The 12,688-nt window shown below is 42.0% G+C and overlaps 3 protein-coding genes across 6 annotated transcripts; 1 reads left to right on the top strand and 2 right to left on the bottom strand.

Moving 5' to 3' along the window:
* Positions 1–389: 389 nt before the first annotated feature.
* On the top strand, positions 390–6,935 carry LOC117142826 (transmembrane protein 165). 3 transcript variants are annotated; one of them, XM_033307049.1, is made up of 7 exons: positions 390–480; positions 2,835–3,120; positions 3,184–3,474; positions 3,546–3,686; positions 4,647–5,186; positions 5,996–6,175; positions 6,238–6,935. In XM_033307049.1, the coding sequence occupies exons 2-7, from the start codon at positions 2,941–2,943 to the stop codon at positions 6,415–6,417; spliced, it is 1,512 nt and encodes a 503-aa protein (XP_033162940.1). In that variant the 5' UTR covers positions 390–480; positions 2,835–2,940; the 3' UTR covers positions 6,418–6,935. The 3 variants fall into 3 exon arrangements, with proteins under 3 accessions (XP_033162940.1, XP_033162942.1, XP_033162941.1); XM_033307050.1 differs by lacking the exon at positions 390–480 and adding an exon at positions 1,072–1,158; XM_033307051.1 differs by lacking the exon at positions 4,647–5,186 and having other exon boundaries at positions 393–480.
* Positions 6,936–7,007: 72 nt separating this feature from the next.
* LOC117142827 (serine protease inhibitor 88Ea) lies at positions 7,008–10,210 on the bottom strand. 2 transcript variants are annotated; one of them, XM_033307052.1, is made up of 3 exons: positions 10,103–10,210; positions 7,491–8,491; positions 7,008–7,430 (listed from the first exon to the last, which is right to left on the bottom strand). In XM_033307052.1, the coding sequence occupies exons 2-3, from the start codon at positions 8,475–8,477 to the stop codon at positions 7,134–7,136; spliced, it is 1,284 nt and encodes a 427-aa protein (XP_033162943.1). In that variant the 5' UTR covers positions 8,478–8,491; positions 10,103–10,210; the 3' UTR covers positions 7,008–7,133. The 2 variants fall into 2 exon arrangements, with proteins under 2 accessions (XP_033162943.1, XP_033162944.1); XM_033307053.1 differs by having other exon boundaries at positions 7,491–8,488; positions 10,103–10,203.
* A 256-nt stretch (positions 10,211–10,466) lies between these two features.
* LOC117142828 (serine protease inhibitor 88Ea) lies at positions 10,467–12,506 on the bottom strand. Its single transcript, XM_033307054.1, has 3 exons — positions 12,418–12,506; positions 10,891–11,883; positions 10,467–10,828 (listed from the first exon to the last, which is right to left on the bottom strand). The coding sequence occupies exons 2-3, from the start codon at positions 11,869–11,871 to the stop codon at positions 10,535–10,537; spliced, it is 1,275 nt and encodes a 424-aa protein (XP_033162945.1). The 5' UTR covers positions 11,872–11,883; positions 12,418–12,506; the 3' UTR covers positions 10,467–10,534.
* Positions 12,507–12,688: the final 182 nt, after the last annotated feature.

Below are 12,688 nucleotides of genomic sequence, written 5' to 3'. Positions count from 1 at the left end.
AACGGTGGCAAGTATCGGTTCACGCGACAAGCCGATGATTTTTAAACAAATTTTAATTTTGACAAAATATTAAACAGTTTTCTTTCAGGATATTTGTAAATATTTATTGCCAAGCTGTATCAAAATTCTTTCATCATAGACCAAGTTTTAAAATTTAAAAACTAATGGTTTATAAAAATGCATGTTTCTTGAAATATAGAAGGTTGTATTTAACAAGTGGACCTTGTCATTCAAATTCATATTAATATTATCTGTACAACCATACAAATTTATTAATACGTAACTACTGCAAAATACCCCGCAAAATATCGCTCACATTTGCTCCTCCCTAATACTTCCATCCCGCTCTTTGGTACAGTATGCTCCATCTCGTTCTAAAGGCGCCAACAAACAGCTGTTCAAATTCGACATCGTTGTGCAGTACTGCTCGCCTTCGAGCGCTTCCTAACACCATGTAAAGCGAAAAGTACTTCTCGAAATGTAAGGACGTGTTTTCTGTGCTCCGCTAGTTAAGCTAATTAAAGTACAAGTTGGCGTTGATTTAGTACTAATGAGTAACCAAAAGACCAACTCTACGCTGCTTAAACGTGTGACATTTGCGAGCAGTACAGTTACCTTTCGGTTAATTGACAATTTGCTGTCGTCAGCGACTGAGTGTTTCTGATAGTGGTGTCCAGACAACTAGCTAGATCTGGCGGGAAAAAGCTTAAAGCAATTAATGTGCCAAGTGAAACGCAATGAAAACAATGATCATAATGGCGGCTATTAAATAAATAAATTAGCAATCACACAGTTGACCATGTGCCAATAACTTCGCATGGAGAATATTAACAATTAAGTACGCTAAAAATAAAACCTAGCTAACTGGTCAGCGATGCGAAGTGAAACCGTTAAGTTTATTTGTTGTTGTTGCGTGTCTGACAAAAATAGAATTCGCGAAAAGAAATAGAAGGGAAACAGAAATCATTGCCAACCATTCGAAAAGAAGACCATTACAACATACGTACATATCTGGGCATAAATGAATATTACTTCTGATTATACATGGGTATATTTGTTTGTAGTCGAGGCAATTGATTTATCTGCCCGTTCTCGATCCGTTTCTGGTTCTAATTTATTTTTTTGCGCGGCAATCAACGCGAAATTCCGAATGTGTGTGTGAGTTTGTAATTTGAATTCAGTTAAAATGAACTGGAAATACGTATGTATACGTATTAATTAATTGTTATTTACAATATTTCGCGTGCTTCAACTATTACCGCCAAACCGCCCTCGCAAAATATATAGTTTTCTTATCACTTTTCTCCATTACAAGTAATTTAAGACCCACATACGTAACTACTGAGCTCTCAAAGAATCAGCATATGTACATTGTGTGTTGTTTACATAATGATAGCTTTCGCGGTCTTCTCGCTTTAACCCCGCCCCTATTGCGTCTTGGAATCTTTTATTTATCGAAAAAAAAGGCTTTTTTTTTTGATGACGTTAATGAAATATGAAAAAATATATAACGAGCAAACGACAACAGAGGATCTGCTAAGCAAATGGGAAGCACAGGAAGCCCAGTGGAAAAAAGATACCCCCAGATTCTTCTATAAACAATGCTGACTGACTCATTATAAACAAAGCAGTAACTTCATGAAACCCCCTTTGTTTTTTCTCGACCAGGATATTTAAATAACTCAGTCATATTATTTACTCAGCAAAGCATACAATTTGCATTAAACACCAACAGGTTAAATCTCAGATATGATAAGTTTTATTTTAATAACTCAGAAAAATTCTTATGATATGATAGCGGAATTATAATCCAAGTGCCGCTGTAAATAAATAGATACATAATCTAAGTGATTTTCAAATCAACTTATCACAAAAGGGAGTCACACACAAGGCGCCAAATTCAAAGAAATCAAAGAAAATTGCCACATAGCTACAAGAGCACAATCTAAACATATATGTATACTTATATATATTCATACGAAGCTAGGAACATGACCATACGCATCTACATCAGATATAGTAGTCAATTAATGCCCAACTTTTGCTGGTTTCACTGGTCACGTATCTGTCTATATCTATACTCTATCTTTAGGAGTCCTGTTCACTTTTATTAGTGTCGTAATTATTTGAGATAATGAAAAGTACTTAAATAGCATAATATTGGTGTGGTTTCAGTTAAATTTTTTTGATGATCACGCATAAATTTCTTTTATAAATACTACTCTAATCCCACATCCAACCTTTCTGGTCTGCATATAATTTCCGAGACTTGTCCGCCTCTAGGTTAATTTCTAAGATAACGAACTGCGATCCAAGCGGAATAAGTCACAAATATTTAGCACCATAAGACTTTCAAGATAAATAGTATAAATATGCAGAGGGAGACCCCGCAGAGCATTTGATATTTAGCAAAAAAAAAATGGCAAAGTTTCCCGAATGTGTTTCACTGGCAATTATCTAATCGATAGTTGAGTGCTTTTGCCTCTGACGTATTGAATGGTCGTGCGCTGTGGAGGAATATGTTTCGGCAACTGAGTTGTACGGGTTTCCAACTCAGTCGAGGGCAGCGACATTGATTGACCATATCAGACGACACTTGTCGCAGTGGTCGCTTATCTGAGCTCCGACCTTCCCCGCCAGCTTCGTGTCCCACCGAAATTGAGCCCAGTTTTGACTTGGCCAAACACAGACACGAGTGATTTTCTGTTTGCCTTGTTCAAATAATGCCGCGGAGAACACTTGTTGCCCGATTAGCCATAAACATTGTGCCTGGCCCAGTGTATTTCACCCCATGTGAGCGAGATTCTCAACGGGTCTACTTCATTTCTTTGTAGTCATTCGAGGGCAACGGACACGTACACGTTTAAAGTTCAGGAGAACACGGAGATTTGCATGAGGAGCGAATAGAGGAGCGATAGTTCCTATCCACAGACAGCGAAGATGTCACAAAACCAATCCTACTTCTGGCAAACGACCAGACACAATGTATACCTGAAGCGCTCGGCGAAATGGCACATGGCGCTGGCCCTGATGGTGGTGCTCACATTCGGCACAATTTGTGCGGCGGAAGCTCAACCGGATAGTGCGGACAATGCGGTTATTGAATCCGGAATACAGAGCGTAAGGATGACCTAATTCCTCCTTTTAAACAGCCTATTGACCAATATACTCAATTGCTTGCAGAACTTGGACGTGCAGGGAGATTTAAATAGGCCAACGGATCTGAGTTCTTTAGCGGAGAAACCAAAGGATGCTGCGGACCGGCCGAAGACGAAGGGCACCTTTATCGATGCGTTTACCGCATCGATCTCTGTTATCTTACTAACAGAGCTAGGGGATAAGACTTTCTTCATCGCTGCCATAATGGCCATGCGCCATCCGCGTTTGATTGTCTTTGGCGGTGCCATCGCCGCCTTGGCGCTAATGACGGTACTCTCATGCGCATTTGGCATGGCAGCGAACTTTATTCCTAAGGTGGGTCATGAAAAAATATGATTATATGATAGATAACTTTACAAACTTATGCAATTTTATATTACCCACAGATTTATACGTATTATATCTCAACTGCATTATTTTTAATATTTGGTTTGAAAATGCTGTACGACGGCTACAAAATGAAACCAACCGACGCTCAGGAGGAACTGGAAGAGGTGCAAACTGATCTGCGCAAGCGCGAGGATGAGGTGAGTCGTCCTCGATGGATGCCCTTGTATATAGTAGTGGTGCTACATGTTGCAGTAGTTTCTATAGATCCTTACTTTGTTTCAATTAGTCACGCTTTTCTGCAGCATCTTGTTGCTGCACTATTATAGTAATTAGTTATTTTTACTGCTTCTGTTAATATCTGCGCTTAATTTTTTGTTTTACTATTATTACAACCATAACGACTGGCAAAATGTAGAGCAAAAAAAACCAAACAACTAATTGATGCCCCGCCAAAGCGATCACTTCATATGCCACGCTTTGGTTTTCACTCTTACTTGAGATTAAACACCATTTTATTTGCCTGACACGAGAGCCTCGAACAATAACTAGCAAACAATTACTAATCAAACACGAACTCTAAGCTTTTCATAATTGTAATTACACCTTGATTGCATGCTAATTAAGAATTTTTGTTAGCCCCTAACAAAACACCATGATTACTCAAACTAAATAACCCAAGCCGATCGGAAAATGGGCGCTCCGAATAGCGTCAGTGAAACATCTGTGTGGCCACATACTCTCTCAGTTATAGCTTCCGAATATCTTTGGTTTTGATTTGTCTTGAATCGAACATTCGAAATTCATATACAAACATTTACCACACATCTATGACCATGTGACTAATTGCACGATTTGCGCATATCAAATACAAGCGAGTTTCAAAAGTTTATTGATCAAAGCAAATTCGTACTAAACCAGAAAATCGTTTGAAATGGAAAAGCTTTTTTGGCAAACGAGAACTCCACCAGAATATTAATCAAAATCAAAATTTCTGCCAATCGAATTTCTAGCTAATGCAAATTTTTAATTGTTTTTCCTTTATGCAACACGAAATTAAAACAATTCGATAATAACGTTGCCCCTGAAAATGTTACCGAAACAAACATAAACTATATATGTTGCACGCAACTTTGATTTGTGCCACGCTCCAAACGCAGTTACTGCGCAAGGCCAGCCGCAAGTACGAGGACGCGGATGGCAAGCGAAAGAACAGCAACTCGGACAAGGAGGATGCCAGCGAACAGGCGCTCATTCATGGCCGTAACTCCATTTCCACGGCGGCAGGTTCCACCACGGACATGCAGCATCGCCAGCGGAAGCAGCGCAACCATCTCAATAACAATAATAGTAAGCAAAATAGCTGTGATAAAACTGGCAACGATGACGACGACCGGGATCAGCACGAATCGGAGGTGTTCCTCAAGGAGGGCGGCCGCATTGTGGAGCAGCTCAAGATGAAGACCTTCACCAGCAGCCCGGCCCACTCGGCGGCCTCATCGAACCAGACCGAACAAACCAACTCCATTGCCGCCTCCACCGCCACCGTCGATGTCCAGCTGGCTGGCCATCCCACCGACCCGTCCGTAGGCGGCGCCTCGGATCCACGTGCTCCGCTGGCCGGACACGATAGCATGCACAGTCTCAATGGCAGCCTGAACGGAGATTCCGGACCGGTGAACGGCGCTCTCAAAGCACGGGTTAGGCCATAGACCGTATTTGCGATTGTTCCGCTTCCGGTTCCCATTCGATTACGTTTTTCGAAATTGGAATTGATTGAATTTTTGGTTTTTGCATTAACACTACACACTTAGACGGAGATTGTCGAATGGACTATGATCCCTATAGCCGTATCATTTAGATTAAAGAACCGCCTTAACTTCAAATCTCAAGACTTCCAAAGAGTTGTAGCTCTACGCTAAATTTATCTGATGGCTGTGAGAGGCTAAAAAAAGAGTAACCTATATTAATAGATTTAATCAGTCTTATTTCTAGAAAATGTAATCGGAATGAGGTCCGGTAATCTATATAACTGACAAACGCTAATTTTTGTTGTTACCTAATCATAATTTCACGTGCTTTTTGACCAAAAGAAAAGATCTCACACCCAAAAAAACACTCATAAAACAGTGACACTACAGTCGAAAAACACAAGCATCAATTATTTTTTAACTCTAAGTCATCTGGCATTTGGTTTTGTCGCCTAGGTATTTTATTACCCATTAGTCTCGTTTCACTTCCATTCGAAGCGCACACATTTCACCCGATTTTTCTCTCTGCATGTTGTTATGATGAAGTGATCGTTTCTTGATTTTTTTGTTTTTAGTTTATATTTTTGGTTTATTCAGAAGAAAAAGCGGTGATATCCGAGTTTTCTGGTTCAAAAGTATTTACATGTGTTTTTAATTTGCTGTCTTATCCCTTTGTTTGCGCACATTTTTCATCGAATCTTTTTTGTCTGCCTGCTGTTCCCACACTGATCCTTAAAAATCCTCATTTTCCTTTACAGCTGGATCGTGATGTGAACGCGGCGCTGGTAAATGACGCCGAGAGCGGTCGTCGTCGTCCACAGAAACGAGGTGCCACCTACTTCACCATGCGCATCCTGGCCCAGGCCTTCACTATGACCTTCCTGGCCGAGTGGGGCGATCGCTCCCAACTGACCACCATTATTCTCGCCGCTAGCAAGGTGAGCACTTTAGATAAAAATAACCCTAACGATTTCGTACATGAAGCTATTATCCATTGCAGGACGTTTACGGCGTTATCGCTGGCGGTATTATTGGCCACTGCATCTGCACCGGCCTGGCTGTGATTGGTGGTCGTCTTGTGGCTTCCAAAATCTCAGTGCGCACTGTCACCATTGTGGGTGGCATTGTGTTCATCGGATTCGCCATCTACGCTGTCGCCATACCTCCGGATGACATCTAGGCGAAGCCTTTATACTCCAATCGAGATTGCCCGTTGACGACCCCACAATATTATGAAGATATAGTTTTAGTTACTACCTGATAAACCCCACTTTTCTTCGAGGAGCATCAAGAGAGGATCGTATTGAACTCGTTTATGACTAGGAATGCATAGATGTTTATAACGTAGCTTTCTTCTTGCCAAACAACCAAAACAAAAGTGCCTTCAGTGCTTTCCGCTTCGGCCATGACATACTTTTTTAGTTCACACAATGAATTCTTCTGTTTTCCAATTGTCTAGTATCGCTTTGATTTGTTTTATTCAGTTTCGTGTTAAGTATTAAAGATGTACGCGTGTAGAGCGACCGTGATGCCCACGCTCCTCTGAGTTGTATCCTTCCCTCCATAACCCACATCCTTATTCGCATATTTGTTTACGTAGCCGTGTTTACTTAATGGAAACAACCAAAATGAAACTTTGCAGATTTGATTATTTATGCGATTTTTGTATGAAAAACTTAGTAAATTGAGCAAAACAAAGATTTTAAAGCGTACTTGATGGGCGGGATAAATGAACTTGTTCTGCAAGAAAGATGAATAAAGTCTTTAGGCTTCTTGTTATAGGCATAATTTATTATGGTTTAAGTTTGTTTTTAAAGTTTACATTGTGTTTTACAGTCAAAAAATAATTTGGTTAGATTAGTTGCAAAGTTGCAGCACCTTAAAGACTGCCATCTTTTACTGCTTTATTGTTTTGGGATCGCGATAGATGCCCGTAAATAGGATCGACTTGGAGGTGCGGTCGTAGATGACGAACACGAACGGATGGTTGCACTCAAACTTGGCCGGCTCCACGGGCCTGGCCGAGCGGTAGGTGAAGAGAACGGTGGCCGCTGCCGCAGTACTACCCTCCTCGTCCACCTTGATCTTGGCCACGTGCTTGGAGTCACCAATGGAAATCGTCTCGGAGGTCAGATCATCAAACGTAGCGACAGACTCATCGAACATTTTGCTGACTCCCATTTTGGCAAGGATCTAAGAAATGGAGCAGGTAAGAACTTAATCACACTTTGGAGGCAAGAAATTAGGACTTACAGGGTTAAGTTCCAGGCGCTGTTCAAACTCAAACTTGGGCAGCGACACTTCGATTTCGCGGGGCATGGCCTGCTTCAACGAATCATCCAGACTGTCGGCATTCAACCGGGAGAGCACATCCTCGAGGGAATTACTGTTAAATGGCGGCAAGATGAGCACCATGGAGATGTCCGAGTTCTCATCCGGCGAGCTGTCCTCCTTCTCCTGCGACTCGAAGACGGTGCGATAGGGCAGCTGAAGCACGTGGGCGCGAAGCTGTTCGTCGACATTCAGCAGGAAGGTGCCCTTCTGCTGCATCATGGACACCAGCGAGAAGTTGGACGGGGACGTGTAGAAGGGCATGGGCACCGTCTTCTCCGTCTTGAACTGACTGAGCCACTGACCCTTCAGATAGGCGGCGTTGGCCAGGACCAAACGAGTTCGCGGAGTGATTTCATCGGCGCTAAGCATATTGCGGATTTGATCGTGCGTCTGCTTGGCAATCCAATCGTTGATTTGCTTGCGTGACTCCTCTGGCTGGTTCTTGAAGTCGATCTGCTGGACCTCCTCGGCCAGACGATTCCGTGCGCATTCGGTCACATGCAGATCATTGGCGAAGAATATGCGATCGGCTGAGGAGAACTCCAGGGGCATTTTGCTCTGTCGCTCTTTGCGGCTCATCTTCTCCAGAATGTAGGCACTGCGCACCACCTCCTTTGAGTCGGCCCAATCCAGATGCAGCACCTTGGCCAACTCCTTCTCCGTGTCGCCAGAGGATCCAAAATAGGCGAGGAGCAGGGCGTGGTACGTGCTGTACGGCGAGAAGAAGACGTTCTCGTTGGGAGTGCTCTGCCGGATCACGTTCAGCATGGACACGGCGAAGTTCTGTTGGCCCTTGTAAAGGTTCAGCCGCTGATCCAACAAACTGGCATCGGGCTCAACCCCACAGAGACCGGCTAAGGCAATGGTCGGCAGGACCGCCATCAGAGATATGCTGAGAATGTGCATGTTGTGGACGCCTGCTAAAAATTGAAACATGATTTTAGTTAAAGTATCAATTATTTCAACGGGTGCAAGCACTTGTGATGGAAATGAGTGATCGAAAGGCACAAAACCCCTTAATATGTGACCTTGTACACCATTTTATTTGTTGAGTGTGTGATTTGTGGGGAATACGTGACCGGCATTGAATCCTGGTATAATTTCCCCTCTAATTTATTAGACAACTAAGCATTTAAAGCGCACTCAGTATCTGATTGAATCTTTTTAGTAAATAAGGGACCAAATTCAGGTCGTTAAAGATCGCTTTAGGCTGATTCACCAAAAAGCTTTTCCAGTCCATCGAGTGGTCAGCTATTTGCAGACGACAGTTGCAACATCTCCGCAGAGGCGACACAGAAAAAAGTGAAAGTTTCCGCCGCTCTGCACTCGAAATTCGCAATCCGAACATAATGTATCCATACATCAGCCATTCCATCCATTCCCACATGCATCCATCGGAGCATGAAGGAGCGCCCACAGATCGGATCGGATTGGATCGGTTTGGGAGCTTGAGCTTTGTGATGGCCATAGCTCCAGTTTTGCTTTCAGCAGCTGAGCGATGACGAAGTCATCCATTGCGTGACTGCAGTGAAAAGCGCTTTGTTGTGTGAAAATAAAAAACCCAAAATTAACATTTTCGATAACCGGTTGCGGATACCACCGGCAGTTACCAATATACACAGTATATGATTCATAAACGTATTTCAACGCGTATGAATGCTCATTGTTGACCCTGTATGGGCGATTTTGTAATTGCTTTCGGTTGTGTCTTTTATTTTTATTTTTACCCCATAGACGTAACGCAGTTTCTGCGCATGCGCGGCGTTTTTGTGCGCTTTGCTGGGTTTTTTTTTGGGCGAATCCAAAAAATATTGAACAACCAGTTTTTTGACTGACAGGAGGAAGTGGACATGTCAGCCAAAATTAAGCTGCATTGAACTTGGATTAATTGCTTTGGCAAAAACACAAGCACTTGCTTTGAAATTTCTCAGTAAATATGTACTTATATATATCCAATATATATAATCAATATATAATCCAATCAATTGTTACTACTTCTTGATATATTAAAATTCCTTGGGCAAATGTGATTTACTTTTTAATCATGTCATATGAGCGACTAAGGCAAAATCATTTATTTTTTCACAACAAAATTAAATAAATATTTTCATTTTCGATTTCACTGGTTTTCCCGTTTTATTTATAAACGCAGAGCTATGTGTCAGTCAAAACAATATTTTTTTTTCTTGGAAGTCATCAAGTGAAAACCCCATTAAACTGGAGGTCATTATGGTATCGCACTTCAGAGATCAATCAAATCAAGGCTATACTGGCAAAGAGTTATAAACAGCGAAAATACACTGGCCCATTTAAAATGCGTGCGTGATATATATTCAAATCGCTATATGCCTAAACATATGTATATCTACGTTTGTATGTGCAATTGTGCAATCATTTGCATGCTGATTAGTGTTACAATAATAGACGACGCTTTAATTTCAACCCGATTCGTTCGTTTAATGATCGTCACAATTGCCGGGGGGAGTTGAACAAATTGGGACAGACACAACTGGATGAGCACTGGGAAATACCTTCTTCAAGTGTACGTAGGCTTAAGTGGCACCGATATACAACTATAACTTGGAACGACTGCAAGTCCGTTCACCAGCGCGTCTAACTATAAACTGAGTCCGGTGCTCCAAAGTAGCTGGGTACTTAAAACCCCAAGCGCAGCTTGGATATCGATATACGATGATAGTCACCCAGAAAGTCGAGATGTGGGTTACTTCACAAGGCTTGCGTTTCATGCAAAAGTAGTTACTTAAACTGCGATACAAATGTAGTGACTTGATATTTTTAATATATATGGTATTGTAGGGGAAAATAAAAGTCTAACCTTTCAATAAGTTAGCTAATATCGAAATTAATAAATTAAAAGAAAATGATAGAACAGTGTGGGCATTATAGAGAATATTTTTTTTAAGTTTTTTTAAAAACACACAAGTTTTAGAACACTTTTAGTGCTACATTTGCCTGGGATCGCTGTAGACGCCCGCAAAGAGAATCGTGTCCACCTTTTCATCATAGATGAGGAACACGAACGGGTGGTTGCAGTTGAATTTGGTGGGATCGGGCTGCCTGGCGGATCGATTGACAAAGAGGATGGTGGCCGCTGCCGCAGTGCTGCCCACTTCGTCCACCTTGATCTTGGCCAGATGTTGGACTTCATCGATGGCAAGGGAAATGGGATCGGCAGTCAGGTCTCCAAAGGTGGCGTTTCTGGAGAACATTGTGTTCACTCCCATTCCGCTGAGGATCTGAAAAAGTAACAGCTTACGGGTTAGTGCGTCTCAAGTGATCCAGTCAGGTCATATCTTACCGGGGTCAGTTCCAGGCGCTGCTCGAACTGGAACTTGGGCAGCGACAGCTCGATCTCCTGCGGCATTGCCCGTTCGAACCATTTCTTTAAGGAATCGGCATTTAGCCGGGATATGACATGGTTAAGACTGATTTTGATGGAGTACGGCAGAATGATTATCATAGAGATATCGGATTTGGACTCGGGAGTGGAAATGTGCGTCTCCTTCGACTTGTATATGGTTCGGTAGGGCAGCTTGATGATCTGCGACTGCACGCCCTCATCGATGGTCATCTTGAAGGTGCCCGTCTTGTGCATCATGTGAACCATTTCCTGCTCACGCTCGTTTATGAAGAACGGCTTCAAGGCGGTCTCCTCCACCTTGAACTGGCTGAGCCACTGGCCCTTCATGTAGGCGGCGTTGGCCAGCACCAACATGGTGCGGGATGTGATCTCCTGGGAGCTGAGCATGTCGCGGATCTGGTTGTGCGTCTTATCGGCTATCCAATCGTTAATTACCCGTAGGCCATTCTCCGGTTCATTCTTGAAGTCCAACTGTGTGGTTGTCCCGTAGAGTAAAGTGTTGAATTTGTTGGAAACATTTATCGACCTGTCGACGAAAATTCTGTTCGGAGACGAGAGCTCCATGGGACTTTGGCGCCATCGAAATTCGTCCTGCCTCTTTGCCAACGTGTACGAAACTAAGACCTGCTGCTTGTTGGAGGCCCATCCCAGGTTCAGTGCCTGCGCAAGCTCACGTTCCGTCTGCTCGGAGGAACTGAAGTAGGCGAGGAGCAGGGCGTTGTAGGTGCTGAACGGGGAGAAGAACAGATTGCCGCTGGGATACATCTCTCGGATCTGTTTCATCAGTGCTAAGGAGAAGTCTCGTTCTCCCTTAAACATCTTTGGGAACTCATTCAGAAATGATAGCTCCGGCTTGTCCAAGACTGCAAGGGTTACTACAGGAAGGAGGGCCAACAGGACCAAACTGAAGGTGTGCATAGTTGGTACTGTCTAAAAATTTAAGGACATCCATTAATTTATGAACTATAACTTAAAATTAGTGGAGGATGTCATATTATTTTTCACAATGTGAATTTCCAAAGAAAAAACATGCATCATTAAATAATCTTGGCCTCATAACATTTAAGTTAATTATTTATATGCATGCATATTGTGGGATTTTTCAGAGATAATGTTGGAATTTCGTTAATCGACTTTGTGACACATCCAAATTTTGTCGGACTATTAAAAATTAGCTTTTTACAATAGGATTTTAAACATTGACACGAGTCCAACTGAGAGAAATTCCTTAGAACCAATAAAAAAATCTTGAATAATATCTTTCTTCACATTTGCTAGAATTCTGTTTTCTTGTAACCATCATAATTCTTATAATATATACATACATATGTGTACTTATACTGATAAGAAACTTTCTTATTCTGGATTATGTGTTTAAATCGATTGCAAACATAAAGTACTACGTATAGTCGTTATTGATACAACCGTATGAAATTTTTATTTTATAAGAATCTTGGGTTTTACCTTAACGGAATATTGCACAGAATCAAATTAAAAACGGAGACAATGGTGGTCCAACCGATTGCACTTACAATCTCCGACTAATTCATATGGCAATAAACGCAAGAGCTTGGTTTAAAAATAATGAGAATAATGCGATAAGCATGCGAATTCGCAGCTGATCCTCAACTTTACAGTCTAAGAAATTGATAACGCACTGTTTCGAACTGAAATAAGACGGTTTTTCTAAACTGTGATTTAAAGAAAGAATTGGCTTCTAACTTGGAGTTCTGCT

The sequence above is a fragment of the Drosophila mauritiana genome, chromosome 3R (genome assembly GCF_004382145.1).
Source record: "Drosophila mauritiana strain mau12 chromosome 3R, ASM438214v1, whole genome shotgun sequence".
Taxonomy (NCBI): domain Eukaryota; kingdom Metazoa; phylum Arthropoda; class Insecta; order Diptera; family Drosophilidae; genus Drosophila; species Drosophila mauritiana.
The sequence above is the reverse complement of the archived record's forward strand: the minus strand, read 5'-3'. Positions and strand labels throughout refer to the sequence as shown.